The 27,575-nt window shown below is 41.5% G+C and overlaps 1 protein-coding gene across 1 annotated transcript in view; it reads left to right on the top strand.

Annotated features, from left to right (window-relative positions):
* LOC126248771 (uncharacterized) overlaps positions 1 to 27,575 on the top strand; it is a 573,063-nt gene that overhangs the window by 502,686 nt on the left and 42,802 nt on the right. The window contains exon 5 of the mRNA XM_049950133.1: positions 24,823 to 24,998. Within this exon, the coding sequence (XP_049806090.1) occupies positions 24,823 to 24,998 (176 nt within the window). The remainder of the gene's footprint in view (positions 1 to 24,822; positions 24,999 to 27,575) is intronic.

Below are 27,575 nucleotides of genomic sequence, written 5' to 3'. Positions count from 1 at the left end.
AACCGCACGGCCACACCGGCCGGCATTTTCACATCAGCAAGCGAATTGTTAAACAGATTGTTTCCTCTTTTGAGCAAAAGTAGAACCAAAAAGTTTCTACATACAATAAATAGCAGTACGCAGCATCTTTTTGGTTCTGCTTTACCTCAAAAGTAGAAACATAGCCTGTTTCGCACTTGGACTACAGCTGTGTAAAGGCATTGGTGCCCTGCACTACACCATGTGTGTAGCTACGTAATTCTCTTCCTGAAAATAACGGTGGGAACCATCGACACACATAGTGCTATGATAAAGAAATGACTAATGCGGAAAAATGTTTTACTTATATTTGTTAGCTTTGGTCATTTGTAGGCTCTACTGTACTTGGTACATTCTTGAAAAGTGCAATAATGAGTTTCCTCTCTCTTTTTTTACCGACACCTGCAGTACGAAACATTAGGTCAAGACACGTCGGTTCTTTAACAGCGTCACAGAATTTTCATCTTAAAACTTTGACAGCAGTAGTAAAAGACTGTAAATATGAGCCAATTTTCCTCCACCAACAACAGAATGTATAAGGGGCAGTTCAAAATGGCTCTAATGGCTCTGAGCACTATGGGACTTAACATCTGAGGTCATCAGTCCCCTAGAACTTAGAACTACTTAAACCTAACTAACCTAAGGACATCACACACATCCATGCCCGAGGCAGGATTCGAACCTGCGACCGTAGCGGTCGCGCGGTTCCGGACTGAAGCGCCTAGAACCGGTCGGCCACACCGGCCGGCAAAGGGGCAGTCAAATGAAACAGAGGAAGATGGAAAACAATAAGTAAACTCTTTACTGTTTCAAAAGTAATCGCCGTAACTGTTAATACGTTTATCCCAATGTGAGAAAAGATGATCAATGCCTTCATGGAAAAATGGTTTACGGTTGCCTACGAAACCATGGTTGTTCTAGGCATGTGCCTCTTCGTCAGAAGCAAATCGACAGCCACGAATGTCTTTCTTGAGGGTTCCAAAAATATTGAAATCGAATGGGGAGAGACCAGGACTGTATAGGGGATGCTTAAAGGCTTCCCAGCGAAACATCTGTCACCTAGTCGAAGCGACAGGTACCCGATCTCCGTGAAAGTCAAGATGACATTTTACTTTGACGGCAAGGGCCCGCCGATCATTGAATTCCTGGAAAACGGCACCACAATTAACGCATATCAAGTCCAAAAGCGCAGGAATGTTGACGGAAGGTATGATCCTGTTGTAGGGTAACCTCCGCTCCCATATTACCAAGGCTATTTTGACGACGCGGCGGAAGTTTCGCCGGGAAACTCTTCCACATCCTCCACACATTCCCGATCTCTCCCCATGCGATTTCCTCGAGTTGCTTCGCACGAAAAGGTAGGCACCTGGGCATAATCATGGTTGCGCAGGCAACCGCAAACATTTTTTGATGACGGCGTTGACTGACTTGTTTCACGATGGTATAAATTTATCAACAGTTATGGCGATTACTTTTGAAATAATAAACAGTTTACTTACTTTTCTCCCTCCTACATAGTTTCCACTTGACTGCCGCTTATAAGTTAGACGTGAGTGCCTTATTCATTGTACAACTCTCCGTGACTATATTATAAATTTGTTACGTACGTTAAATGAAAATATTAAAGTTATTAGCTCATCACCAGTATATGTATGTCTTACTTAATCTGTCACGTGACACGTTCCTTTCGTCCGTGCCTCGGGGCTTCTGTAGTGAAGTGCGAAACAACACTAGCGGCCTCGGCCAAAATTCACGAACTCTTGGCGATGTGCGGCGTGTGAAACTAATTACGCAACGCACTGTTCAGTGCATTTAATTGGAGACGTTTATTAGCGGAACTGGATTATTTTTCTGCACTGCTACACGTGTAAAATTAGTATAAATTAGGGGCGCCAGTCTCGCTTTGAGGCACGAGACGGGGTTAAACTTTCCATCACTCCGAAGTCAATAATTAAAAACTCTGCAGTAATACGAGGTGTGGCTAAAGTTGCAAAATATTTATTTCAAAAACGTACATAATTAGTTATTTTCACCCTCAATACCCTCCAATTCTCTGTCCCTACAACATTTCATGCGAATTTTCCATTAATGGAAAATGTGCTGGATGTCTTCCTCTGTGAGCCCTTTGATGAAGCGTGTCGCTTTTTTTTTTCACTGCTTCAACGGACCGAAATATTGTCCCTTTTATTGCAGATTTAACCTTGGGGAATAGATGAAAGTCACATGGCGCCAGGTCAGTGGAATCAGGTGGATGATCTAACATTAGGATGCTGTACTTTGCTAGAAACCTCTTAATAGACAATATGGTATGAGGCAGTGAGTTTTCTTGATGCAAAATTCGTGACAGGTTCTTCCACAATTCATGTCTTTTGTTACGTATTTTCACATGGAGTTGCGCAAGAACCTCAAGGTAGTAACGTTAATTAATAGTTTGATCTTCAGGAATCCAGTGAAAACACGCAATTCCACGAATATCGAAAAATAAAACAATCATCATCGCTTTGAACCTTGATTTGCTCTTTCGAGCTTTTTTCACTTTGGGTGAAGTTAGCCCCTTCCAGTACATGGACTGACGCTTAGTTTCTGGATCATAAGTGAAAAGCCCGAGATTCGTTACGTATTATCACTTTTTGCTAGAAATTACAGTCAATTTCAGTGGTATTCAAAGTGTCGCTACAAACATTTTCAAGAGCTGCTTTTTGTTCGATCGTGAAAATTTTCAGCACTCATTTTGCACCCACTTTCCTCGAGTTACAGTGGTTATGTAAAATTTGTCTTACGCATTCTTCGTCAGTTACGACAGTTTCAGCAATCGATCGAATACTCAAGAGATGGTCATATCGAATCAGATTTCCCACTTTTTCGCTTTTTCATCCGTTTTTGATGTTGAAGGGCGTCCCAGGCGTGTATCATCTTCAACATCTCCGCCATATTGGATACGCTTGAACCATTCAGAAACTTAGAAACTCGCGTACGTGATAAACGGTATTTGCCATAGACTTCTTTTAACTTAAGTATAGGATTCAGTAGCAGTTTTTTTCCAAACTTCGTGTGAAACTTCTCAAGAATTCGTTGCTCTATTACTATAAGTATCATTTTTGCGGCAGAACAAAGTAACAACTCTTACACAAACGAAGGCCACTGCCACACTGACTTGCCTACAGACATCAGAGATGCCGCATTCGACTGAGAAGGCTTCACACTTCACAGATATTGGTCGCTCATCTTTGGCGCATACGTACTTACTCTGTGACAGCATCAATCCCGCTGCTTCATAGCCACACCTCGTATAACCACTTTTAGGAAAGATTCTGAGATCCGAACATTGGACTGGAATACCACCAGTAATTCATACACTGGCCCAAACTGACCACTAACAGCTCCTGTCGATAATCTCCACAAAGCAAAACAACAATACAGTTCAGTGTCAATAACGGGAAATGCCTCACAAAATCTCCACACTCATATTTATCCAGTAACAAACGACATTTTTTGGCATGAATCAATTTTAGCCAACTCCGTAAGTTTTATCCAATACCACCTCTAGCTAATAACTATACGCTCTGCTCTTGGGCTTTTTACCGAACAAGTCCACACTCATTAAACAGCAACACACGCTGAGAAAGTGCGCACAGGAACACAATTTCGCTTTGTAGGCTTTATGTAGTGGAAAAATAACCTCGTTGACCAAGTAAGATCACTAACAACAGGCTTCCAGATGATAACCACTTTATATCGCAAAACTCCAGCCCAGAGGGCCCACGGCCTGCCACCTAAACACCACGGGAGTTGCCGGCCGACTCATCACTTTCATGAGCTCCAGACTACACCTCGAAATTATTTAATGTTCAGGCCTTCCAGCCAATGCAAATCAGAAATTTAAAGTAGGCACTCGCACTCTGGTCACGTGTCAGGAGTGGATGACCGCCAGACCTCGTGGGAAATATCTAGTGCAGCGAGGAGTATACCTACAGTACATGTGGTTATGCTGTCTGTCTTCGCGATAAATGTATGAGTGTCTGGCGGGTGATACTGTAGGAATGATGTAAAAGTGGCGATTTTGCATGGTGCAGGACAGGAATTGTATGTTTACTACACTGACACGGTACACGGTGATATATTGCTGGGTTGGAGATCGGTTTCATGCTCTAATATTAAAGGCCCTGTCCTTAGTGGCAGAGCAGTGTAACTGAGTAAGAACCTTTCCATATTTGACAATCTGTATGCCACTTTGCAAGGTTTAATTGTCGGTGCAATATGGTGATCAGTACAAAATACTTTTTGCCGCTGAAAGTTTCGTCTGCAGCGCTTTCACACCAGCACGTCAGTAATTTGGCAAGTAAATCCCATAAGAACCAATCATAATGCTCCATTCATTCACAATACGTCCTGTGTGCCGGGACGTTGGAGCCTCTACGTAGCTGTGAGAACATTTGCATTTTGAAGATGTTTTTGAAAGCAGGACTTAACACATGATGGACGTGGTGTCACATTAGGACCATCAGCAGGAATGCATTCGGCGCTATTCTGTGCTATTTCGCTAAACAGGTTCTGTTAGGACAAGTTTTTCCATGCAAACAACCTGAGACGTCACAAATGCTCCTACAAAAGCGACCATTAACTATTTCTGGGACACTATACAATTTCCGAGAGGTCGACTTGGCTCTTATTTTACATAGCCATGTGACGTCAATATAGCATTGAGAACCTTTTAGATGGTGAGTCACCACGTGGACATTTTGCGGTGATGCGTCAGCCACGTTGTGGAGGTAAGCAAGCGTGCATGGCTAGATGCACCTCATATGTCCTGTTAGGATCGCTAGGGAAAAAGCAGTTGATGTTATTCTGGAACAGATTTCTATAGTACGACCTGTGATGTCAGTATCCACAGGCATCGCAACAGCAATGGTAAACACACATGGCCAGAGGCATATCACGATAGGACCAGCGAGAGCGTGCCTTGGAGTTCTGTAGGGGGGCAGTTCGCTGATACGTCGCGTTTTTTACGTGCACTGAGTGTTTGTGCAGTGCATTATTTTCGGCTGTTGAAGCATTGTGAGCGTGTTGGCAGAGCATTATATTTGCATTATTTCAGTGATTTACGTGTTGTTGTCGTGTCTGTCGCATTATTTTGTGAACAAGTCTGGGTGCTGTGCAATGCATGATTTCGAAAGTTGACGATTAGCAAGCGTGTTTGGAGAGCCTTTTACATGAATTATTTTGACAATTTACGAGTTGTTTGCGCCTCCACACCAGTGTACTGCATAATTTCGGTGATTTACGAGTCGTTTGCAGGTGAAATCTATCCCTAAATAAATTGTATTTCTTTATTTCAACAGTTTATAATTAGTAAGCATGTCTGCACATCAGTGAACTGCATTATTTTGGTGATTTACGATTTGTTTGCGTGTCTCCACATCAGTGTACTAGATTATTTACGAGTAGTTTGCAGGTATGCGGACTACTTACTGTGACCCTAAGCACGTCAGGGCGAGTGTTTTGTATCAGTGTAATAAATAAACTATGTGAAATTCGTCTCTAAATAAATTGTTCCAAAAATAAAGTAACTCCTTCCTCTCTCCAGCAGCCCAGAACAGGCTGAGTCCTTTTCTTGAAATTTTTCCCCCTCCAGACCGCCATCTTGGATTATGTCACAGGAGGGATAACAGCGCCCTCTGGTGGCAGTACTGTGTACTAGGTCAGTTGGACTCCAGACCTCATGGTGAACACTCTGGATGGAGGTACTACCTCAAATTGTTTAAATGAAGACTGAAAATAAAGACATACATCCATCCTATCCAGCATAGGCTGAGTCCTTTTCCCGCCAACTCCTAGGAAAAGGTGGCGGTCGGATGACTTAGGTTATTGGAGGCAGCCCAAGTGACCTATTTTCCCGACATTTTCTTGTGTTAGATCGGATGCCAAATACAGTTTTAGCGCTGCAAAATAAACTTAGGAAACTACGAACTGAAAACTCAATCAACAATCAAACTACAAACAAAAAATATAATCCATAGAAACCTTCAATGTGCGGCAGAGTCCTCTTCTGTACCTACACTCTTCAGCACGTACGCACATCTGTCGAGAGGTGGAAACACGTAATGCACGCAGGAACAATTTGGTGGTCCAGGTGTTTTGGTTGGAGAGGCACAATGTAGCATGGATACACTGACATCCAAATATTTTAATATGGCCCACTCCGTGGTCATTGTTATTGTGACACTGTACTCCTTCCCCATGTGCGTCTTTTCGGATGCGCATTCGGTCCCGACATCATTTTTATGGATGACAAGGCGACCGCATGGAACTGCACAGGTGGGGCAGCGCTTGGAACGAGAGGATAGTCGTCGAAGGGCCTGGCCTATCTGTTCCTCCGATTTAAATCCCGTCGAGCACGTGTGGTATGCGCTGGGGAGTCGCTATGCAGTACGTCCACATGTACAAATGATCACCTAGCAGTGGCCAAACACGCCGGTGGACGAATGGAACGCCGTTACCACACCAACTCCTTACCAGCCTTGTGGCCAGCAGGCGAGCAGGTTGCAGTGCATCTACACTACTGGCCATTAAAATTGCTACACCAAGAAGAAATGCAAATGATAAACGGGTATTCATTGGACAAGTATATTATACTAGAACTGCACGCAATTTGGGTGCATAGATCCTGAGAAATCAGTACCCGGAACAACCACCTTTGGCAGTAATAACGGCCTTGATACGCCTGGGCATTGAGTCATACAGAGCTTGGATGGCGTGTACAGGTACAGCTGCCCATGCAGCTTCAACACGATACCACAGTTCATCAAGAGTAGTCACTGGCGTATTGTGATGAGCTAGTTGCTCGGCCACCATTGACCAGACGTTTTCAATTGGTGAGAGATCTGGAGAATGTGCTGGCCAGGGCAGCAGTCGAACATTTTCTGTATCCAGAAAGGCCCGCACAGGACCTGCAACATGCGGTCGTGCATTATCCTGCTGAAATGTAGGATTTCGCAGGGATCGAATGAAGGGTAGAGGCATGGGTCGTAACACATCTGAAATGTAACGTCCACTGTCCAAATGCCGTCAATGCGAACAAGAGGTGACCGAGACGTGTAACCAATGGCACCCCATACCATCAGTCGGGTGATACGCCAGTATGGCGATGACGAATACACACTTCCAATGTATGTTCACCGCGATGTCTCCAAACACGGATGCGACCATCATGATGCTGTAAACGGAACCTGGATTCGTCAGAAAAAAATGTCGTTTTGTCATTCGTGCACCCAGGTTCGTCGTTGAGTACACCATCGCAGGCGCTCCTGTCTGTGATGCAGCGTCAAGGGTAACCGCAGCCATGGTCTCCGAGCTGATAGTCCATGCTGCTGCAAACTTCGTCGAACTGTTCGTGCAGATGGTTGTTGTCTTTCAAACGTCCCCATCTGTTGACTCAGGCATCGAGACGTGGCTGCACGATCCATTACAGCCATGCGAATAAAATGCCTGTCATCTCGACTGCTAGTGATACGAGGCGTTGGGATCCAGCACGGCGTTCCGTATTACCCTCCTGAACCCACCGATTCCATATTCTGCTAACAGTCATTGGGTCTCGACCAACGCGAGCAGCAATGTCGCGATACGATGAACAGCAATCGTGATAGGCTACAATCTGACCTTTATCAAAGTCGGAAACGTGACGGTACGCATTTCTCCTCCTTACACGAGGCATCACAACAACGTTTCACCAGGCAACGCCAATCAACTGCTGTTTGTGTATGAGAAATCGGTTGGAAACTTTCCTCATGTCAGCACGTTGTAGGTGTCACCACCGGCGCCAACCTTGTGTGAATGCTCTGAAAAGCTAATCATTTGCATGTCACAGCATCTTCTTCCTGTCGGTTAAATTTCGTGGTGTAGCAATTTTAATGGCCAGTAGTGTATTTCCGACCGTGGTGATCACACATCCTGTTACGAAATATCTCCTGCCTTTTATAATGTCCAAGAGACCTTCATAAATCGCGATGACTTCAGTGTAATTATTGTTTTTGAATGAAAGTGTCATTTCTGTTCGTCTCACAGCGTATTTCTTTCACTTACCTACTGTACTGTAATTTTTCAATTTATGGTCCGAATTTCATCGGGCTATGTTACTTGGCAGTGACACACCATGCGAAAATTACTGTCATCCTTTAAATTTTGCACACCAAGAGCAAGACAGGAAAACGAATAGCCAGGGGTGTTCCACCTCTGGGCAAGGCCTTCATGGCACACAACAAGATAATCCATTCAATCAGAGAAGTCATCGCCATAAACAGTAGGCTAATGACGATGTGCCTCAGTGCGCAAACAAGAAATATACCATGATCAATCTACACACACAAGGAATGGGGATAGCAAAAAATACCGCAAATCAACAGAGAAATTCCGGGCAACGTTAGAGACAGTGATGGCCAAGATCCCCAAAGATGACATAAGAATTTTGCTACGTGATTTCAGAGCACAAATCGGCAGAGAAAAAAAGTCACCAGAGAACTGTGGGAAAGTTTCCCGTGCACAAATATACAACAGAACAACCTGAAGTTTATGTCAACATCCCTCACCAAATCCCCAATAAAAAAGAAAACATGGAGGTCACCTGAACAGCGGATGGGAGAGTTCCAAATAGACAATACAGCTAAAGAGATCCACGACATTCAAGTTCGCAGATGAGCGATTGTTGAATCAGACCACTACCGTACTCGAATCAAAATCAAATTTACACAAAAGATAATTCATCAGAAAAGGACACACATAGCGAAGTTTGACACGAAAAAGATAATAGAATCCAACATAAAGCAGGAATGGGAAAGACAACAAGAAAATATATGGGAACAATTCCACAGAAAGATCACACAAAAAACAAAAGAACTAAATGTAAAGGTCGCGTGGCTAGGGCCTCCCGTCGGGTAGACCGTTCGCCGGGTGCAAGTCTTTCGACTTGACGCCACGTCGACGACTTGCGCGTCGATGGGGACGAAGTGATAGTGATTAAGACATCACAACACCCAATCCCTTAAGCGGAAAAAATCTGCGACTTCACCGGGAATCGAACCCGGCCGCTTAGGATTGACATTCTGTCGCGCTGACCACTTTTTTTATCTCGTTTTGTCCTATAGTGTTCGTTACATTTGTTCGTGGCGGACGTTCGATGACACCCGGTCAGGTTGTTCGTTGATCCGTTCACTCAGTTCTTTATTACAGAGGATAGCTAAGCCCTCTGACCGAACACGCTGAGCTACCGTGCCGGCGACCACTGAGCTACCGGGGGCGGACTAGAAAAGAACTGATACAACGGAAAGAGAACACTGAACACCCATGTTGGGACTCAGAATGTAAAAATACACTAGCAAGGCGCAAATAATCCGTCCATGAATAGAACAGTAAAAAAGCCTCGGAGAGCCTTTATCGTTTTAAGGGGATACGGAATCGGATTTTGGGTTAAAAAATCGAATTTTTTTTTTATTGGCGTATTATATTCTGCCATGTTTCCTCTTTAAAATGACGTATCATACATAGCTCTACTACAATTATAACTATTTTATTTTTATATATTTGTGAGATCGGGTATTGCGCTTTAGTTATACACGTCTCTCGTGGCTGACCATGAACTTTTTGGCAGTACCTTTAAAGTGACATGAATTCAAATATCCCGGTTTCCAGCGACTATTTATACACTAGTTGCCCGAAAATGTTTCTCTCTGGTTTCCTCAAGTTACTCTTTGACTTTGTGGCGGGACTGTTTTGTAAACAGTGTGATATAAGAAAGTAGTTGTTGTTGAGTTATTTCGTATTTAGTGCTTCATTTTTCGCAGTGAAAATGCCTAGAGCTAAAGCAAAAGTATTTAAAAAGCGTGTGAACTGGCAAAAGAAAAGAAATAATGATTCATTAGCAAAGCAAAGCAGTTCATCATCATCACTGTTGGAAAATGTGAATCCACTTATTACTGATTTGCCGAACGAACTTACACCAAATGAAAACAGTGCTTCTCATAAAAAACTAAGAGATTTGGAAGAGAAATATAATTTACTTGATAGAGGGAATGAAGTTTTTGAACTCATTGATACGAATATATTGTGTGAAGCTCTTGAAAACAGTTTGTGCTGCAAAAAATGTCATGGAAACGTTTCTCTGAAAGTAGAATCCCATGTTGGCCTGGCTGCCCAGTTTAATTTAATATGCAGTGTTTGTAAATACAGCTGTAAGTTTCCAAGTTCGGTTTCAGTAACTGTAAATAATGGATACAAGAAAACTGAACTTTATAGTGTAAATATTAGGTTAGTTTATGGATTGCGAGCAATTGGTAAGGGCAAAGCAGCTGGTGATATGCTATGTGGTGTTCTAAATCTTCCAAGTGCACCTTCAAAGTTTGAAGCTTACAATTATGTACTAGGATCTGCAGTTGAAGATGTAGCACAGAAGTCAATGCAGGTTGCTGTGGAAGAAGCAGTGGAAGAAAATGACGGCAGTCGTGACCTCACAGTGGCGTTTGATGGCATGTGGCAGAAAAGGGGCCACACCTCCAACAATGGTGTTGTAACAGCAACTAGTGTTGATACTGGCAAGGTTATTGATGTTGCAATAATGTCTAAATACTGTAGGTGCACAGGCAGGCTGAAAAATGAACACAGTGATGACTGTATTGCTAATTATTATGGTAGTAGTGGTGGCATGGAGGTTGCTGGGGTGAAGAAAATTTTTCATCGCTCTTCACAGTGGTATAATGTTCGCTATGTCAAATATCTGGGAGATGGTGACTCTAAAGCATTCAAAGAAGTTTTGGAAAGCAAACCATATGGGAACAGTGTAAATATAAGCAAACTTGAATGTATAGGACATGTGCAGAAGAGAATGGGTGCCAGGCTGAGAAGGTTAAAATCAGTTATGAAAGGGAAAAAACTAGATGATGGGAAAACCTTGGATGGCAGAGGAAGATTGACTGATTCCATAATAGACCACATTCAGAACTGCTATGGCCTTGCAATCAGGCAAAATACAGGCAACTTGAAGAAATGAGGAGAGCTATATGGGCTTTATATTTCCACACCGCATCCACGGATGAGCATCCACAACATGGTTTGTGCCCCAAAGGTGAAAACAGCTGGTGTAAATACAATAGGGGACTAACAACAGGAGAGAAATACATTCACCACCACAGTCTACCATCAGCCATCATGGCAGAAATAAAGCCCATTTTCAGAGATCTGGCTGACAGAAGTCTTCTGATGAAATGTCTTCACGGAAAAACGCAGAACCCCAACGAGTGCTTGAATAGTGTGATATGGCATCGTCTCCCAAAAACAGTGTTTGTCGGAATTAATACACTACATTTTGGTGTGTATGATGCTGTGGCAACCTTCAATCTTGGAAATATAACTAAATGCCAGGTCCTTCAAAAGTTGGGTATGTGTGTTGGTTCCCGTACGGTACGTGCTATGTTCTTTTTAGATCAGCACAGACTAAGGCATGCTGATAATATAATCAAGACATTAGTGAAAAAAGCAAGACAGGTGCAGAGGGGTGCCAAAAGAAGACTTGAAGATGATTATGAAGACTGTGAAGGGGGTATTAGCTACGGATCAGGAATGTTTTAATCTTCTTTCTCCGTTTCCCGTAAGTTTACTTTTTACTTCATCTAGGAACATTATCTCAGGTACTGGTCAACCTAGAAGTCTGAAATTTTTATGACGTAGTGACATAGATCCCTATTACATACTGAAACAACGATTTTTTAATTACTTGATTTACAAAAGACTTAGGGGTGATAGTCTAGTAAAAAGCGATGGAAAAAATTTACTTAAAAATAAATGTACAATATCTCTGTAAGAAAATACTTTGACAATAAACTGTTGTTTCAGTATTGTTGTAACATATGAATGCACATACAGTAAAATTTTTACCTCTCTGTCTCCAGTAGTTTGTGAGAAAATGTTCCCTATAGTAGGCATATATTAACATTGCGGGGATAGGTGATTCCGTATCCCCTTAATGAGTCCAGAAAACAAACTGCAAAACTCATCGACATACCAAGAGAATGTACATGAAGGAGCAACTGGACGCTATAGAGAGAAATTTCCGCAAGCACAATACGAGAGAATTCTGCAGGACTTTCTCAAGGAAGGTCCGTGGGTACATACTTCATACCTTATACCAGAAAACAAGATGGAAAACTCGTATTAACTAGTAAAGAAAATTGTCAGGGATTGGCACGTTATTTCTCTGATCTCCATAACTGCTCTGAATCTGAAACAAGATTCCCAACACAGGACGGCATCTCCATTCAACCCAGAAATACTCTCACCGACACATGAAGAGATCCACAATCATGTTAATTTAGAAAACAACAGGACATCCGTTGAAGACTGTCTCATCGAAGAACTACTAAAGAACCTCGGGCCAAAGTCTTTAGTAAGACTGTTGTTAATCGCCAGTGGCAACTAACAGGAACTAGTAAATACACTCCTGGAAATGGAAAAAAGAACACATTGACACCGGTGTGTCAGACCCACCATACTTGCTCCGGACACTGCGAGAGGGCTGTACAAGCAATGATCACACGCACGGCACAGCGGACACACCAGGAACCGCGGTGTTGGCCGTCGAATGGCGCTAGCTGCGCAGCATTTGTGCACCGCCGCCGTCAGTGTCAGCCAGTTTGCCGTGGCATACGGAGCTCCATCGCAGTCTTTAACACTGGTAGCATGCCGCGACAGCGTGGACGTGAACCGTATGTGCAGTTGACGGACTTTGAGCGAGGGCGTATAGTGGGCATGTGGGAGGCCGGGTGGACGTACCGCCGAATTGCTCAACACGTGGGGCGTGAGGTCTCCACAGAACATCGATGTTGTCGCCAGTGGTCGGCGGAAGGTGCACGTGTCCGTCGACCTGGGACCGGACCACAGCGACGCACGGATGCACGCCAAGACCGTAGGATCCCACGCAGTGCCGTAGGGGACCGCACCGCCACTTCCCAGCAAATTAGGGACACTGTTGCTCCTGGGGTATCGGCGAGGACCATTCGCAACCCTCCATGAAGCTGGGCTACGGTCCCGCACACCGTTAGGCCGTCTTCCGCTCACGCCCCAACATCGTGCGGCCCGCCTCCAGTGGTGTCGCGACAGGCGTGAATGGAGGGACGAATGGAGACGTGTCGTCTTCAGCGATGAGAGTCGCTTGTGCCTTGGTGCCAATGATGGTCGTATGCGTGTTTGGCGCCGTGCAGGTGAGCGCCACAATCAGGACTGCATACGACCGAGGCACACAGGGCCAACACCCGGCATCATGGTGTGGGGAGCGATCTCCTACACTGGCCGTACACCACTGGTGATCGTCGAGGGGACACTGAATAGTGCACGGTACATCCAAACCGTCATCGAACCCATCGTTCTACCATTCCTAGACCGGCAAGGGAACTTACTGTTCCAACAGGACAATGCACGTCCGCATGTATCCCGTGCCACCCAACGTGCTCTAGAAGGTGTAAGTCAACTACCCTGGCCAGCAAGATCTCCGGATCTGTCCCCCATTGAGCATGTTTGGGACTGGATGAAGCGTCGTCTCACGCGGTCTGCACGTCCAGCACGAACGCTGGTCCAACTGAGGCGCCAGGTGGAAATGGCATGGCAAGCCGTTCCACAGGACTACATCCAGCATCTCTACGATCGTCTCCATGGGAGAATAGCAGCCTACATTGCTGCGAAAGGTGGATATACACTGTACTAGTGCCGACATTGTGCATGCTCTGTTGCCTGTGTCTATGTGCCTGTGGTTCTGTCAGTGTGATCATGTGATGTATCTGACCCCAGGAATGTGTCAATAAAGTTTCCCCTTCCTGGGACAATGAATTCACGGTGTTCTTATTTCAATTTCCAGGAGTGTATATCTTCTCACTGGTATTTCTGTCAAGGTGAAAGGTGTCAATGCAATGGGATTCATTCTCTCCATAAAGGGTGCAAACCGAATATTTCAATAGTGTGTCGTTGAATTGATTATGCGATTTGAAAAAGATAATAAATGAATGTGAAATACACTGTGTGCGAATTACGAGCATTCAATTCTCCACTTGCTAAAGCCGACACGTGTTCTTAAATTTTCCGCCAAGTAGTTATTGATGAAGACTTGATTATGTGTGTTAAGATGGATGAAATGCAAATGAAAATAGTGGGACAGACAGATCTTTCAGTGAAAAGCTGACATCGGGAATAGTTTAAGTGGAATACTTGAAGATACTCATAAAAGTTTACCTGTGTGTTGTAGTGAGAAAAAAATATATCCGGCTTGTGAATCCACTATTGTTAAACATTTGGTAAAAGCTACTTAGTCGAAGCGCCTCCTTGCAGTTTTCGTAGTTTACGTGCGATATAAGTGTATAATACGCATCATCATCTAGTATACGTATTCTGAATTTACCTTGCAGTTTTAGTTTTTACTGCGATAAGTGCGTTCAGTGGGTTTAAATATTCTCGTCGGTGGTTTCAATGACTCTCAATCGAATTATCACCTTTCTACCTAACATAGACCTCCGTATATGCAACACAACCACAATTTCAGGGGACGGAGAGGGTGGGGGCGGCGTCCAATATCACTCCGTAGCCAAACACATCAGTGCTTCCAGATAAAACACCAAGCGTAAAATTTTTCTCAGAGAAAATTAGCTTCTTGGTTCATTTCTTCGGATACAGTTCTATTATCCATGAGACACTAAGTTCTTATAAAGAAGTACAAATGTCGGTATGCAGGTGAAACACGGCACTGAATGTTAAATGCTGCTTTTAATCCTCCTTGCGACTTTACACTGAAATCACAGCCAGACTCGATAGCGTGACACAACGTTCGTAGAAAGAATGACGAACTTCGGCCAACATATGGCTCACTACGTTGAATGTTAAATGCTACTTTTAGTTGTTACTTGTGACTTTTAGTTGTGACTGAAATCACTACCAGATACTGTAAAACTGTTATTGTGAAAAAAGTGACTTTTCAGTTCAAATGGCTCAGCACTATGGGACTTATCTTCTGAGGTCATCAGTCCCCTAGAACTTAGAACTACTTAAACCTAACTAACCTAAGGACATCACACACATCCATGTCCGAGGCAGGATTCGAACCTGCGACCGTAGCGGTCGCGCGGTTCCAGACTGTAGCGCCTAGAACCGCTCGGCCACCCAGGCCGGCGACTTTTCAGTCACTGTGGTTTGTAATAGATAGGGGGCTACATGATTTCTTGCTCATCGCTAACCACCACACATTTGATATTTAATTTTGTACCTGACAGTGGTGTAACAACTGAAAATCGGTTTGTAAACAATAAATACTGTAGAATATTACACCAGTTCCGTGTGTTTCTTCATTCATAATAGCAGCGACAGGCAGTTGACACTGAACGTTACGTAGCATGCATAAATAGGTGAAGAAAACCACCAGTGTATGATTACTCTATTGGCGATAAATCACTGGAGCAGTATAAAACGTAAGATGCCTGGAAGTAAATGTACAGAGTAACAAAAAAGTTGAATAACCTCATAAAACTAATTGTAGGAAAATCAGGTGCCAGGCTGAGAGCCACTGGAAAAATATTAAGGAAATGTAAGTCACCCACGAAAGACGTAGCTAACAAAACACTTCTACGACTGATTCATGTTAGTACACTTTTTCCGGGACCCTCACCAGTCTGGATTAATAGCAGAAATAGACAAGATTCAACGAAGATCGACACGTTTCGTCAAGAAATCATTTAGTCGAACCGTGAGCGTTACCGAGATGTTCAAGAAACTCCACTGGCAGACGCTACAAGAGTGCTTCTGTACAACAAAGAGAGGTTCGCTGTTTAAATTTCGAGAGAATACGTACCGGCACGAGTCAGGCCACATATCACTTTCTCCAGTGAACATTTTGCGTAATGACCAAAACGAGAAAATTCGAGAAATTAAAGCTTATGCATATGTTTACCGATTATCATTCATCCCCTGCACCATTCATAAATGAATAGGGAAGCGAGGAGAAGATAGTGCTAACAGTAATACTGTTTGGTCACAATAACTTGACGATTGCGCCAGTGCTGCCAGAAGCGTAGAAGATCGGCACCACTTGAAACATACTCATTTTTCTCCGCACGCTGCCAACGTCAAGCAGCCCCTGGACACGAATTATTACGAAAGGCTGTTTACTACTAAGTAAGTTCTGTAAGCATTTGCTAAGGTGTTTACATTAGAACAAAATGTTACGCAAGTTTACTTGTTCATGTCAGTTGGGTAAGTTTATGTCCGAAACTTTCTGCAAGTACTTGCTGTAGAAGTGCAGTTATTCTTAAAAACCAGAGCAGTGTTCACTGTTGTTTCATTATTATTAATGAATAAAAATCGTGACGAAATACAAAATAAAAAATGTTAGATGATGTTACCAGGAAACACTATTCAATTTTCACTCAGATTAAAAGCTTTTAGTATGTCATATGCAAATTTCAAACATCTCTTGTCTACTGTATAATCAAATATTCGTTAACAGGAAACAAAAATTCGGCGTGGTATCTCATCAAGAGACTGCCTTTTAATTACTCTCCGATTTTTGAAAGCTGTATTTACTACTTTTATCACAAATTAAATGCGTTTATGTTTACAGTAACATTAAAAAAAGTCAGCTAAAATTTAAAGACGTCTATACTGTCATTCTGCTATCCCTTCTGGTGAAACAAATTGTTTGATAAACTCATTTCGCACTTTCTTGACTGGTGGTGCCAATTGTAAGTGTTTAGGGGTTACACTGGTACATTTCTTTTTACCCATCTGTCTTTGTGCCGTTCTCATTTTCGACACTGACATTATCGCACAGGAACTGAACACACGCAACTTCTGTAAGCTTGAGAAAAACTTCCACAAAATGACAAATTCGACAAGTACTTGCTGCAAATTGCAAGAAACTAGAACCAGTTTTCAGCCAGCAGAGGGGTGTGTGCTGGTTTGAAACTTCCTGACAAGTTGGAACTGTGTGTCAGACCGAGTCTCGAACCTGGGAACCCGGTCGGACACACAGTTTTAGTTTGTCAGGATGTTTCATGCAAGAAACTGTTTTCACTAGCTAGCGAATTTCTTGAAGATGACGAAACTACTGGACGTCGACTGAGGGTGTTTGCAGATATGGCGTGGTTTCTATATTCCACTCAATTCTGTGATTGTATGGATAATGCACAATACCGCAGCAGGAAGTTCGACAGAATCCCTAATAAATATGATTTCATGATTACGATGTCAGAGTGGTTGCGAGACAGGCAAATAAACTGCAACGACTGAATGAGGAAGACTGAACTGTTGTCTAAAAAGCAAAACAAACCAGCCGTGAAAGTGTGCGTCGTGGATAAAATCGCTGAGAGCAGAGCCTACAAAATGACCGTTTACCGCCCCACAACTGCGATCTAAATCCGACAGAGCTGGCGTGAATCAAAAATAAAACACAATTTCAGGGAGAACCATTTCACTGGTGGCATGTTGAAGGAAAGGTAGCAGAATTTTGTTACCGGTAATGCTGCTTTCCTTTCAGTTACTGCTCGTGACTGGCAAGGTTACTCCAAGAAAGTGCAGCAGCTAGGTCAAAAGTATTGGACATGAGATGGAATAATGGAAATGGTCATCGATTAAGCTATCATCAGTACGACGCCCTCAAGCTACGATGATGATGATCTTCAATCAAACAGAAATGACAGTGATCTTTAGTGAACATCATTTTGACCTTTTTTCAGGCGCAGTTAATTATACTTCGTAAATATTACTGCTGTGCTGTGTTTAATAAATGAAATGTACAAACAGATTCCAATAATCAATTTTTGACTTTCGATTCATCGTGTCGTAAGTTGTAGATTCATCTACTTTCATTTTTCATTTTTTGCGATGGATAAATAATACACTGCTGGCCACCGTAAATGCAACACCAAGAAAGACAAGAGGTAGCACAACAAAATTTATTTTGTAGATAACATGTTGACCAAGTATCAAATGATTACGTTTACAGACGTCTGTGACATGTGGTTCCTGCCAGAATCAGTAGCCAGAGTAGCCGCCATTGTTGGAGATCACCGCTGCCACACGTCTCGGCATTGAGTCAAAGAGACGTTGGATGTGTTCCTGGGGCAGCCCAAGCAGCTTCCACACGTTGCCAAAGATCATCTGGTGTGGCAGCTGGGGATGTAATCTGGGCCACTCGTTGAGCAACCATGGACCACATGTTTTCTATCGGCGAAAGATCCGGAGAGCGAGCCGGCCAGGGAAGCAATTCAATCTGGTTATTGACGAAGAACCTTTGGACAATGCGTGCCACGTGTGGTCGCGCATTATCCTGTTGAAATATGGCTGTGGCCGAGCCCTGAAGGTAACGAAGGACAACTGGCTCCGGCACCTCGGATATGTAGTGCCGGCTATTTAAAGTACCGGCAATGCGTACTAGAGGCGTGCGAGAGTAATATCCAATACCGCCCAATACCATAATACCCGGTGCAAGACCAGTGTGGCGGTGCATAATGCAGCTGTCCAGCATCCTCTCTCCACGGTGTCTCCACACTCGAATCCGACCATCGTGGTGCTGCAGACAGAAGCGTGCCTCGTCAGTAAAAACAACGTCATTCCATTCTGCCGTCCACATCCGTCTGTCATCACACCATTGGCGACGGAGACGTCTGTGGTTCTGCGTCAATGGTAGACGAAGCAATGGACGTCTTGCGGACAGACCACTCTGCTGTAAACGGCGTCGAATGGTACGCGCAGACACTGGATGATGCGTTACAGACGCAATGTGCTGTGCTATGGTTCGGGATGTCACTGAGCGATCCGTCACTGCCATGCGCACAATTTGCCTATCAGCACGTGCAGTGGTGCACCGAGGTGAATGCGATCGACCACGTCGGTCCGTCGTACCCTCCTGCATCCAACGGTCACATATCCGCATTACAGTTGTTTGGTTTCGTCCAACACGACTAGCCATTTCTCTGTATGATAATCCACAATCTCGGTAAGCCACTATCCTTCCTCTGTCGAACTCGGATATTTGATCAAACGATGTTCGCTGTTGTCTGCGAGGCATAACTGATCGTCTTGTGAAACAACCACAAGGTAAACACACGTGCCGAACGTACACTCGTCGAAATCGCCAAGCCTTAAATGGCGCTATGAGGTGGCGCCACAGGCCCGCGTGATGTGCGTCTGCGCTGAAATTCTAATCAGTTGCATATCTCATCGCTGCAAACCCATGGTGTAAATTTCACTTGATTCGGATGCTTCCTTCAGGGTGTTGCATTTACGGTGGCCAGCAGTGTACATAAGTTGTACGTAAAAGTCTCGAGCATGAATATGTCCACAAATTGGGTGATTTCCGATATGACGGAAGTGTCACTTCAGCGCCCAGTCTTTCCGCGAGTGCCGCCTCCGATTTCCTGCTAACAAGGGAACCTCCCCATCAAACCCCCCTCAGATTTAGTTATAATTTGGCACAGTGGATAGGCCTTGAAAAACTGAACACAGATCAATCGAGAAAACAGGAAGACGTTGTGTGGAACTATGAAAAAATAAGCAAAATATACAAACTGAGTAGTCCATGGGCAACATAGGTAATATCAAGGATACTGTGAGCACAGGAGCGCCGTGGTCCCGTGGTTAGTGTGAGCAGCTGCGGAGCGAGAGGTTCTTGATTCAAGTCTTCACTCGAGTGAAAAGTTCACTTTCTTCATTTTCGCAAAGTTATGATCTGTACGTTCGTTCATTGACGTCTCTGTTCACTGTAATAAGTTTAGTGTGTGTGTTTTGCGACCGCGCCGCAAAACCGTGCGATTAGTAGACGAAAGGACGTTCCTCTCCAATGGGAACCGAAAACATTTGATGTAGGAAAACACGTCTGATATATTCTATACGACACTGGTGACGGAATGTGCATCACATGACAGGAATATGTTGTCGACCCACCTAACTTGCACACTTGGCGAATGGGTAAAAAGATTCTTCTACCTTGCCCGATTTAGGTTTTCTTGTGGATGTGATAATCACTCCCAAAAAAGTGATGAAAACATAAGAGTGTGTCACATAAACTGCAACAAATGAATGCAACAGTTTCACAGTCGCACAGTTTTCTCTGCGCTCTGTCAAAACATGTTTTTAGCTTTATCAAATATTTCAGTGTGTAGACCGTCAAATCCTGCATATGTCCAAGCAAATCTGAACATGTCCTGGAATTTTGGAGAGCGAAGTTGATTATGTGTGAGTGCCTGAACTCTGATAATTGTCTGAAAATAAAAATTTAAACTTCTCACTAGAGGGAAGACTTGAACCAAGGACCTCTCGCTCCGCAGCTGCTCACGCTAACCACGGGACGACCGTGCTCCTGTGCTCACATCATCCTTGATATTGCTTATGTTGCCCGTGGACTACTCAGTTTGTATATTTTGCTTGTTTTTTCAAAGTTCCACACAACTTCTTCCTGTTTTCTCGATTGATCTGTGTTCAGTTTTTCAAGTCCTATCAACTGTGCCAAATTATAACTAAATGTGAGGAGGGGGGTGCGATGGGGAGGTTCCCTTGTAAGTACAAATGCGGGTAGTAGTGCCAGACAGCACTGCCGAAAGCAGCCAACGCTGCCTTGCTCTCACTGCTCATCGGCGCTCGGCAGCCGTAGTGAATCGTCAACTTATCGTGGACAAACAGTATAAATGCATATTTAGATGTCTGTATTGTTTGAATTTAAGCTAACAATCAAATTTCCACAAATGTGGAATGTACCGGGTGATCAAAAAGTCAGTATAAATTTGAAAACTGAATAAATCACGGAATAAGGTAGATAGAGAGGTACATATTGACACACATGCTTGGAATGACATGGGGTTTATTAGAACCAAAAAAATACAAAAGTTCAAAAAATGTCCGACAGATGGCGCTTCATCTGATCTGAATAGCAATAATTAGCATAACAAAGTAAGAAAAAGTAAAGATGATGTTCAATATGTCCACCATCATTCCTCAACAATAGCTATAGTCGATGATTTGATTTGATTTATTTCGTGTTCCATAGGTCCAACTGTGTTGGATACACAAGGACGTGGAACGAGTCAGTTTTTTACAAATACAATTTGATAATCTTATAGCATATACAGAAATTTAAGTACATAATTACATAAAAATTTATACAGTCAATTCTTTGGGCAGCAATACAGAAAAAGAAAATACATATTTTCTTAGAATCATTAAAACACTACAGAAAACAGATACGGAGCACACACAGATACAGAGCTCAGGTTAAATAAAATTCTTAGTGGCATTATGTCAACTTGTATTATATAATATTAAAATATTACAATTTATTTAGTTAAAAATTCATCTAGACTGTAAAAAGCTTTTTCTAGCAGAAATATTTTTAGTGCTTTCTTAAACTCACTCTTGTTATGAATCTTTGTCTTTATTTCGGGAGGAACAGCATTGAAGAGTTTTGCTCCAGTGTAGTGGACACCCTTTTGTGCCAAGCTCAAATTTCTGAGTTCACTGTGTATGTCATTCTTCCTCCGTGTGTTATGCTCATGATAATTACTGTTTGGTTGAAATATATCTATATTTTTACAAACAAAACACATGAGAGAAAAAATATATTGGCATGTAGTTGTGTATATTTTAAGATTACGAAAACTATTTCTACAAGAGTCCCTTGGGCGCAATCCACATATAATTCTTAAAGCTCGCTTCTGTGCAATGAACACTCTCCTTGCTAATGGCTGGTTGCCCCAAAAAATAATTCCGTACTCAATGAGAGAATGAAAATAGCCATAATATGTCACTTTTGCAGTGTTAGGTTCGACACATGTAGTGACAACCCGTAAAGCATAGGTAGCAGAGCTAAGCCTCTTACAGAGATCAATAATATGTGAATACCAGTTCATTTTCTTGTCAGTGTGCACTCCAATAAATTTTGTTGTTTCCATTCTAACTATTGGTTGATTACCACATGTCACACTTACCTCTCTCTCTTTTTCTGTTTTTGTACAGAACTGAATAAAGCTGGTCTTACTGGAATTTAATGAGAGACCATTCACCTTGAACCAGTTAACCATATCTGAGAGTATGTGATTAATGAGTTCCTCAAGATTGTTGTCTATTCTACTGCTCATAAAAATTGTGGTATCATCAGCAAATAATGTAAATTTACACAGCAGGCTTGTACATGATGGTAGATCATTTATAAAAATCAGGAATAATAGTGGCCCAAGAATTGAGTCCTGGGGCACTCCACATGTAATGGAACTCCATTCAGAATCTGAGGAAGTGTCACATACTCCACCCGAGCTATTCAACACAACTTTTTGTTTTCTGTCTTGGAGGTACGACTGTAGCCAATTGCCTGCAACACCACTTATTCCTACTAATTTTGCTTTTTGCAAGAGAATCTGGTGATGAACACAGTCAAACGCTTTGGCGAAATCACAGAAGACACCAAGTGCTAGCATTTTTTCATTAAGGGTTTCTAGGACTTCATTTGCAAGTGCGTAGACTGCGTCTTCTGTTGAACAGCCCTTTTGAAAGCCAAATTGGCTCTTGCTGAGAACTCCATTCTTCATGAGATGATCAGTAATTCTTACATGTATTAGCTTTTCTAGAATTTTGGAGAAAGCTGTCAGCAAAGAGATAGGTCGATAGTTAGTTAGTTCAGCTTTATCGCCCTTTTTGTACAGGGGCTTCACAATGGCATACTTAAGTCTACTGGGAACAACACCTTTCTGAAGGGAAGCATTGAAAATATGACAGAGAATGTCCCTTATCCCCACACAAGAATATTTCAATAAATTACTAGATAATTATCAACCCCTGCAGAATTCGTACTTTTTAGAGACATGATGATTTTTTGAATTTCTTCTACAGTGACAGGATTAAGGTGCATTTCTGAAATTGTGTTCGAATATACGGCTTGACAAAGAGTTACAGCTTCATCAACATTGGGCTTGCAACCAATCTGTTGAGTTACTGATAGGAAGTGTTTATTAAAAATCTCAGCCACCGTTTTGGGGTTATCTACTAGGATACCTTCATATCTGATATTATTTATATCTTCTTTACTTGTTGTATCTCTTCCTGTTTCTTTTTTTACAATGCTCCAAATTGCTCTTATTTTATTATTAGAATTATCTATTTTCTTCTCATAATAAAGGGCTTTTGTTTTCTGTATTAGTTTCTTCAAAATTTTACAGTATATTCTATAGTGTTCCCATTTTTCTACATCTTTACAGAATCTTATTGCAGCATAAGTTTCCCTTTTGGTTTTACATGACTGTTTTATACCTTTTGTAATCCAAGGCTTGCTTACAGAATTGGAAGCACTGTTTCTGACCCATTTCTTGGGAAATATTTCTTCAAAAAGAGCACAGAATTCATTTATAAAACAGTTAAATTTAGTATCAACATCATCATGGCTATATACTAAAGACCAATCCATTTGCTGCAACCTGTCGTTGAAAGTTCCTTTCGCCTCTTCATTAATTACTCTTATGAATTTCCATCGAGGAAATTCTTTTTTGAACAGATTAACGTCATAAATAGTGAGAATTTGTCCATCATGATCTGAAAGCCCACTTATAACCTGCCTGACAATATAATTCTGATGTCTATTTACATCTAAAAAAATGTTGTCTATCATAGTTTGGCACTCGGATGCAATTCTTGTTGGGAAGTTTATTACTGATGTCAGATTGTGTAAGGTCATCACAATCTCAAGGTCTATTTTATTCTTATTTTCTTTCAAAACGTTTATATTGAAATCACCTAATACTACAATATCCTTCGCTTTTGAAAGTAACCATGACAGAAGGAGTTCCATTGAATGCAGAAAAGTTTTTATGTCACCTGAAGGAGCCCTGTAGACAGCCAACACTATTATTGGGTAGAATTTAGTTGTTATTTCTGTGTCACATGCCTCAAATTGTTGTTCCACACAACATTTCTTAACATCTATAGCTTTGTATGCTACACTATCCTTAACATAAATTGCTACTCCACCTTTATCTTTACTTTCCCTACAGTAGTATGTTACTAAAGTATAACTTACTATAGATGGCAAGGCACATTTATCAGTAACATGGTGCTCAGTTAAGCACAAAATCTGGGCATTATTTATACTGTCCTTATCACTAATGTTAATAGGGAGTTGATCTGTTTTGTTTAAGAGGCCCCTTATATTTTGATGAAAGAAAGAGATGCCTTCCTCTTGCTTTTTCATTCTGTTAGTGCTGTTACCTGACTGAGAATAATGTTGTGAACAGCACTGTAAAGCATGTCCGGAGTTATGGTGAGGCATTGGCGTCGGATGTTGTCTTTCAGCATCCTTAGAGATGTCGGTCGATCACGATACACTTGCGACTTCAGGTAACCCCAAAGCCAATAATTGCAAGGACTGAGGTCTGGGGACCTGGGAGCATGACGAAAGTGTATGCTGAGCACACGATGATCATCACCAAACGACGCGCGCAAGAGATCTTTCACGCGTCTAGCAATACTTTGTTTTTTGTTCTTTTTTTTTTGTTCTAATAAAACACCATGTCATTCCAAGCATGTGTGTCAATTTTTACCTCTCTGTCTACATTATTCCGTGTTTAATTATGTTTTCAAATTTATACTGACTTTTTGATCACCTGGTATTTTATCACCAAGTTCTAGAAGAAACAGAGTCCCTATCACAATGTACAATGCATAGTCAATTACACAGCTGTTTACATTTGACAGTAATGTCACTTGTAGTTTTCTGTAGTGACGTTTTGCTTATGTTTACTCTTATTGCAGGAGATGGTTATGAGCTGTGCAACTTCACAGTGCTGGTGGGACCCGCCCCAGCACCTGCGCCTGTGCTGGCTGCCATTCCTTGTCAACCACTGCCACTGCAACCACTGGAATGGTTCAATCCACCCACTGCCTTTGTTCATTGCCTGCCACATATGCACAGTTCCTCAGAGTCACAGGTACGGCTTTATTACTGGGCAAAAGTCTTTGTTGTGTGACACCTGACATCTATTCCAGGAGTCTCTCCTAAGAGTTTCACACACATTTTATCTCGTGCATTTGGCTGATATTAGCAAGTGTGCCTTCATGATGTGCAGATGGAATCAGCTTAAACAAATACTACCCATCATGTCTTTCACATAATGCCCAGTATTGACGGAAATTTTCAGTTTTTTTTCTCAACACAATCAAAATGTTTTTAAAATGAATTTATATTTTACGGGTTAATAGAGCAGTCCCAAATTAGTCAACCGTGATATTCAGTGTACTAACAAATTTTCAGTTTAAAGGACATTTATTTGTGATGAGAAATAAACATCATTTCCAATTAACACTGGATGTTGCATGAAAAATGTGATAAGAGAAATTTATATGGTTTGACACAACCTGCACATTGCAAAAATAAAACTGCAGATGTCTTCCAGAACCCCAGAGGAAATTTACCTGATGAGTCTTATGAGACATCTCATGTCTCATAAGAGCTGTCAGGTACATATATGTGAGTAAAGTATAGACGTAAGTAAAATTTAAAAAATAATAAAAAATATGCAAATTTTTGTACAGATAAGCCATGAAACAGCAACATAAGGATAGCAAAATTTTAACAATTCAGAAGCATTACATTTTACACATATAAGCAATAATATAGAGCAACAAAGCTCAAATTATACAGATAATCACAGATATTTAAAAAAATCTGAAAATTGTTAACATTTAATTGACAATATGAAAACAAAATAACAGTTTTGATCAAAATTAAAAGTATTACTGATCAAAGATGTAATCAGTAACAGATGCCACCAAAATGTATTTTTTTTTCCAAAAGATTTGTCTCTCAGTAAAACACTTATGACAGATAAAATCAGAATAGAGATACAAAAAAATTATTCTCTTAAAGAACAAATTAATATAATGAATGGAATAAAAAGTTTCATTTATGAATTGTCCCTTTTTATTAAGTCATTTAAAGATTATAATACTTACTGTAGTATGGGGTAAATTAGGACACCTTTTTTATTGATGGTTTCTCCAATTTAACTCAAGTATACCTATAAACATTTATGCCCAAAATCCTGGTGCCTTTGTAGCCTGTACATTTCATGAACATTTTCAACTTAGTTTTCCATCTGACAGCCTTTTCAAATGAAAATCAATGTGTTCTATGTTATCCTACAGAAAGGGGTAACATAGGACATTGACATTTTATTTTACAGAGAGCTGTTTTTTTGCAACAGAAAGGTAATGAAAGCTATTCAAAATCAAGTAATTTGGAAGAAAAAGGAATTTTGTTTTATTTTAATATCAAGCATTGTTCATAATTTCAAATTTAGATTGATAAAAAAAACTAAAACCGGTCATAGTTCAATCTGAAACTTGTAGCATCCTCATGATACACTTAGTGGTGTCACTAATGCCATTATCAATGATTTTCTCAAGAACTTGAATTGAAGCTTTCCCTGATCGGTAGTCTAGTAGTGGAAAGCACTTGTTCATAAAACTTCTTCTCATGTTTCTTCTTAGTGTCTTTGTTGTACACAAGTTTTATGACTACACATGCACCAACTGGTACACAATTTGGAGAAAATTTTATACTTTCAGATAGAAATTGGGTTTCTTCATTTTCTCCTGCTGTCTTATCTACAGATGTGTCAAGAAAGCACATGTTTCCATCTGAATCATAGTCATGAACTGAATACATTTCACATTTATCACTGGATGATATGTCGGGTTTCTTAACTTTGGTGCTGTTGACATGTTTCTTTGAAGTCCCTGGAACTGCAGGTGTAATGCAATCTCTCGGTGATTCAGTTTTTCATGCAGGAACACCTGTTCTTTTCCATTTACTTTGCGAGAGTTGTGTTTCTTTCTTCTGGTTTGGTGAAGAAAATTTTCTAAGTTTTGAACACATTATGGTTCATTTCACTCAAGATTGAGACTGGTGGTTTTGGATCCAGGCAATTTTCTCAGCACTTTTTCCCTGTCTATAGGAACAATGCCTGTACTTCTGAACCCTGATTTCAGATTCTTTTCACAGTTGTCACCTAGCTCATCAAGACATTTCTTTAGCAGTCCAGGAAACTTGTATTTTGGAATACTCCCACTGTTCTTTCCTTCCCTGTCATCAATAACAGTTTTCCATTTAATCATCGAAGTCCTGAAAAAGGCAACATTAAATGGTTGGCATAAGACTGTGTTGTTGAGAGGAAGTAAAACAAATCTGATAGTGTTATTCTGATATCCAGATACACTATGTATCTGACGGTCATCAATCTCATGTACATTGAGCTGACTGAGCAAATTCTGGAACCCAAACAAGAGTAGGTGGTGTAAGTATCAAACGACTAAAAAATGGCAAGGCAACTGGGAGTAATTGTATTCCATCTGAGATACTAAACTATCGAGGAGAAGCACTGCATAGGTGTTTGTTTCACCTAATACAGGTAATCTTGTAAATTGAGACCATACCTAGCAGAATGGAAATAATCGTTAATAGTCTCAATAAATAAAAAAGAGACAGGGAAGACTTCATAAACTAT

This window comes from Schistocerca nitens, chromosome 3, assembly GCF_023898315.1.
Source record: "Schistocerca nitens isolate TAMUIC-IGC-003100 chromosome 3, iqSchNite1.1, whole genome shotgun sequence".
NCBI lineage: Eukaryota > Metazoa > Arthropoda > Insecta > Orthoptera > Acrididae > Schistocerca > Schistocerca nitens.
The sequence above is the reverse complement of the archived record's forward strand: the minus strand, read 5'-3'. Positions and strand labels throughout refer to the sequence as shown.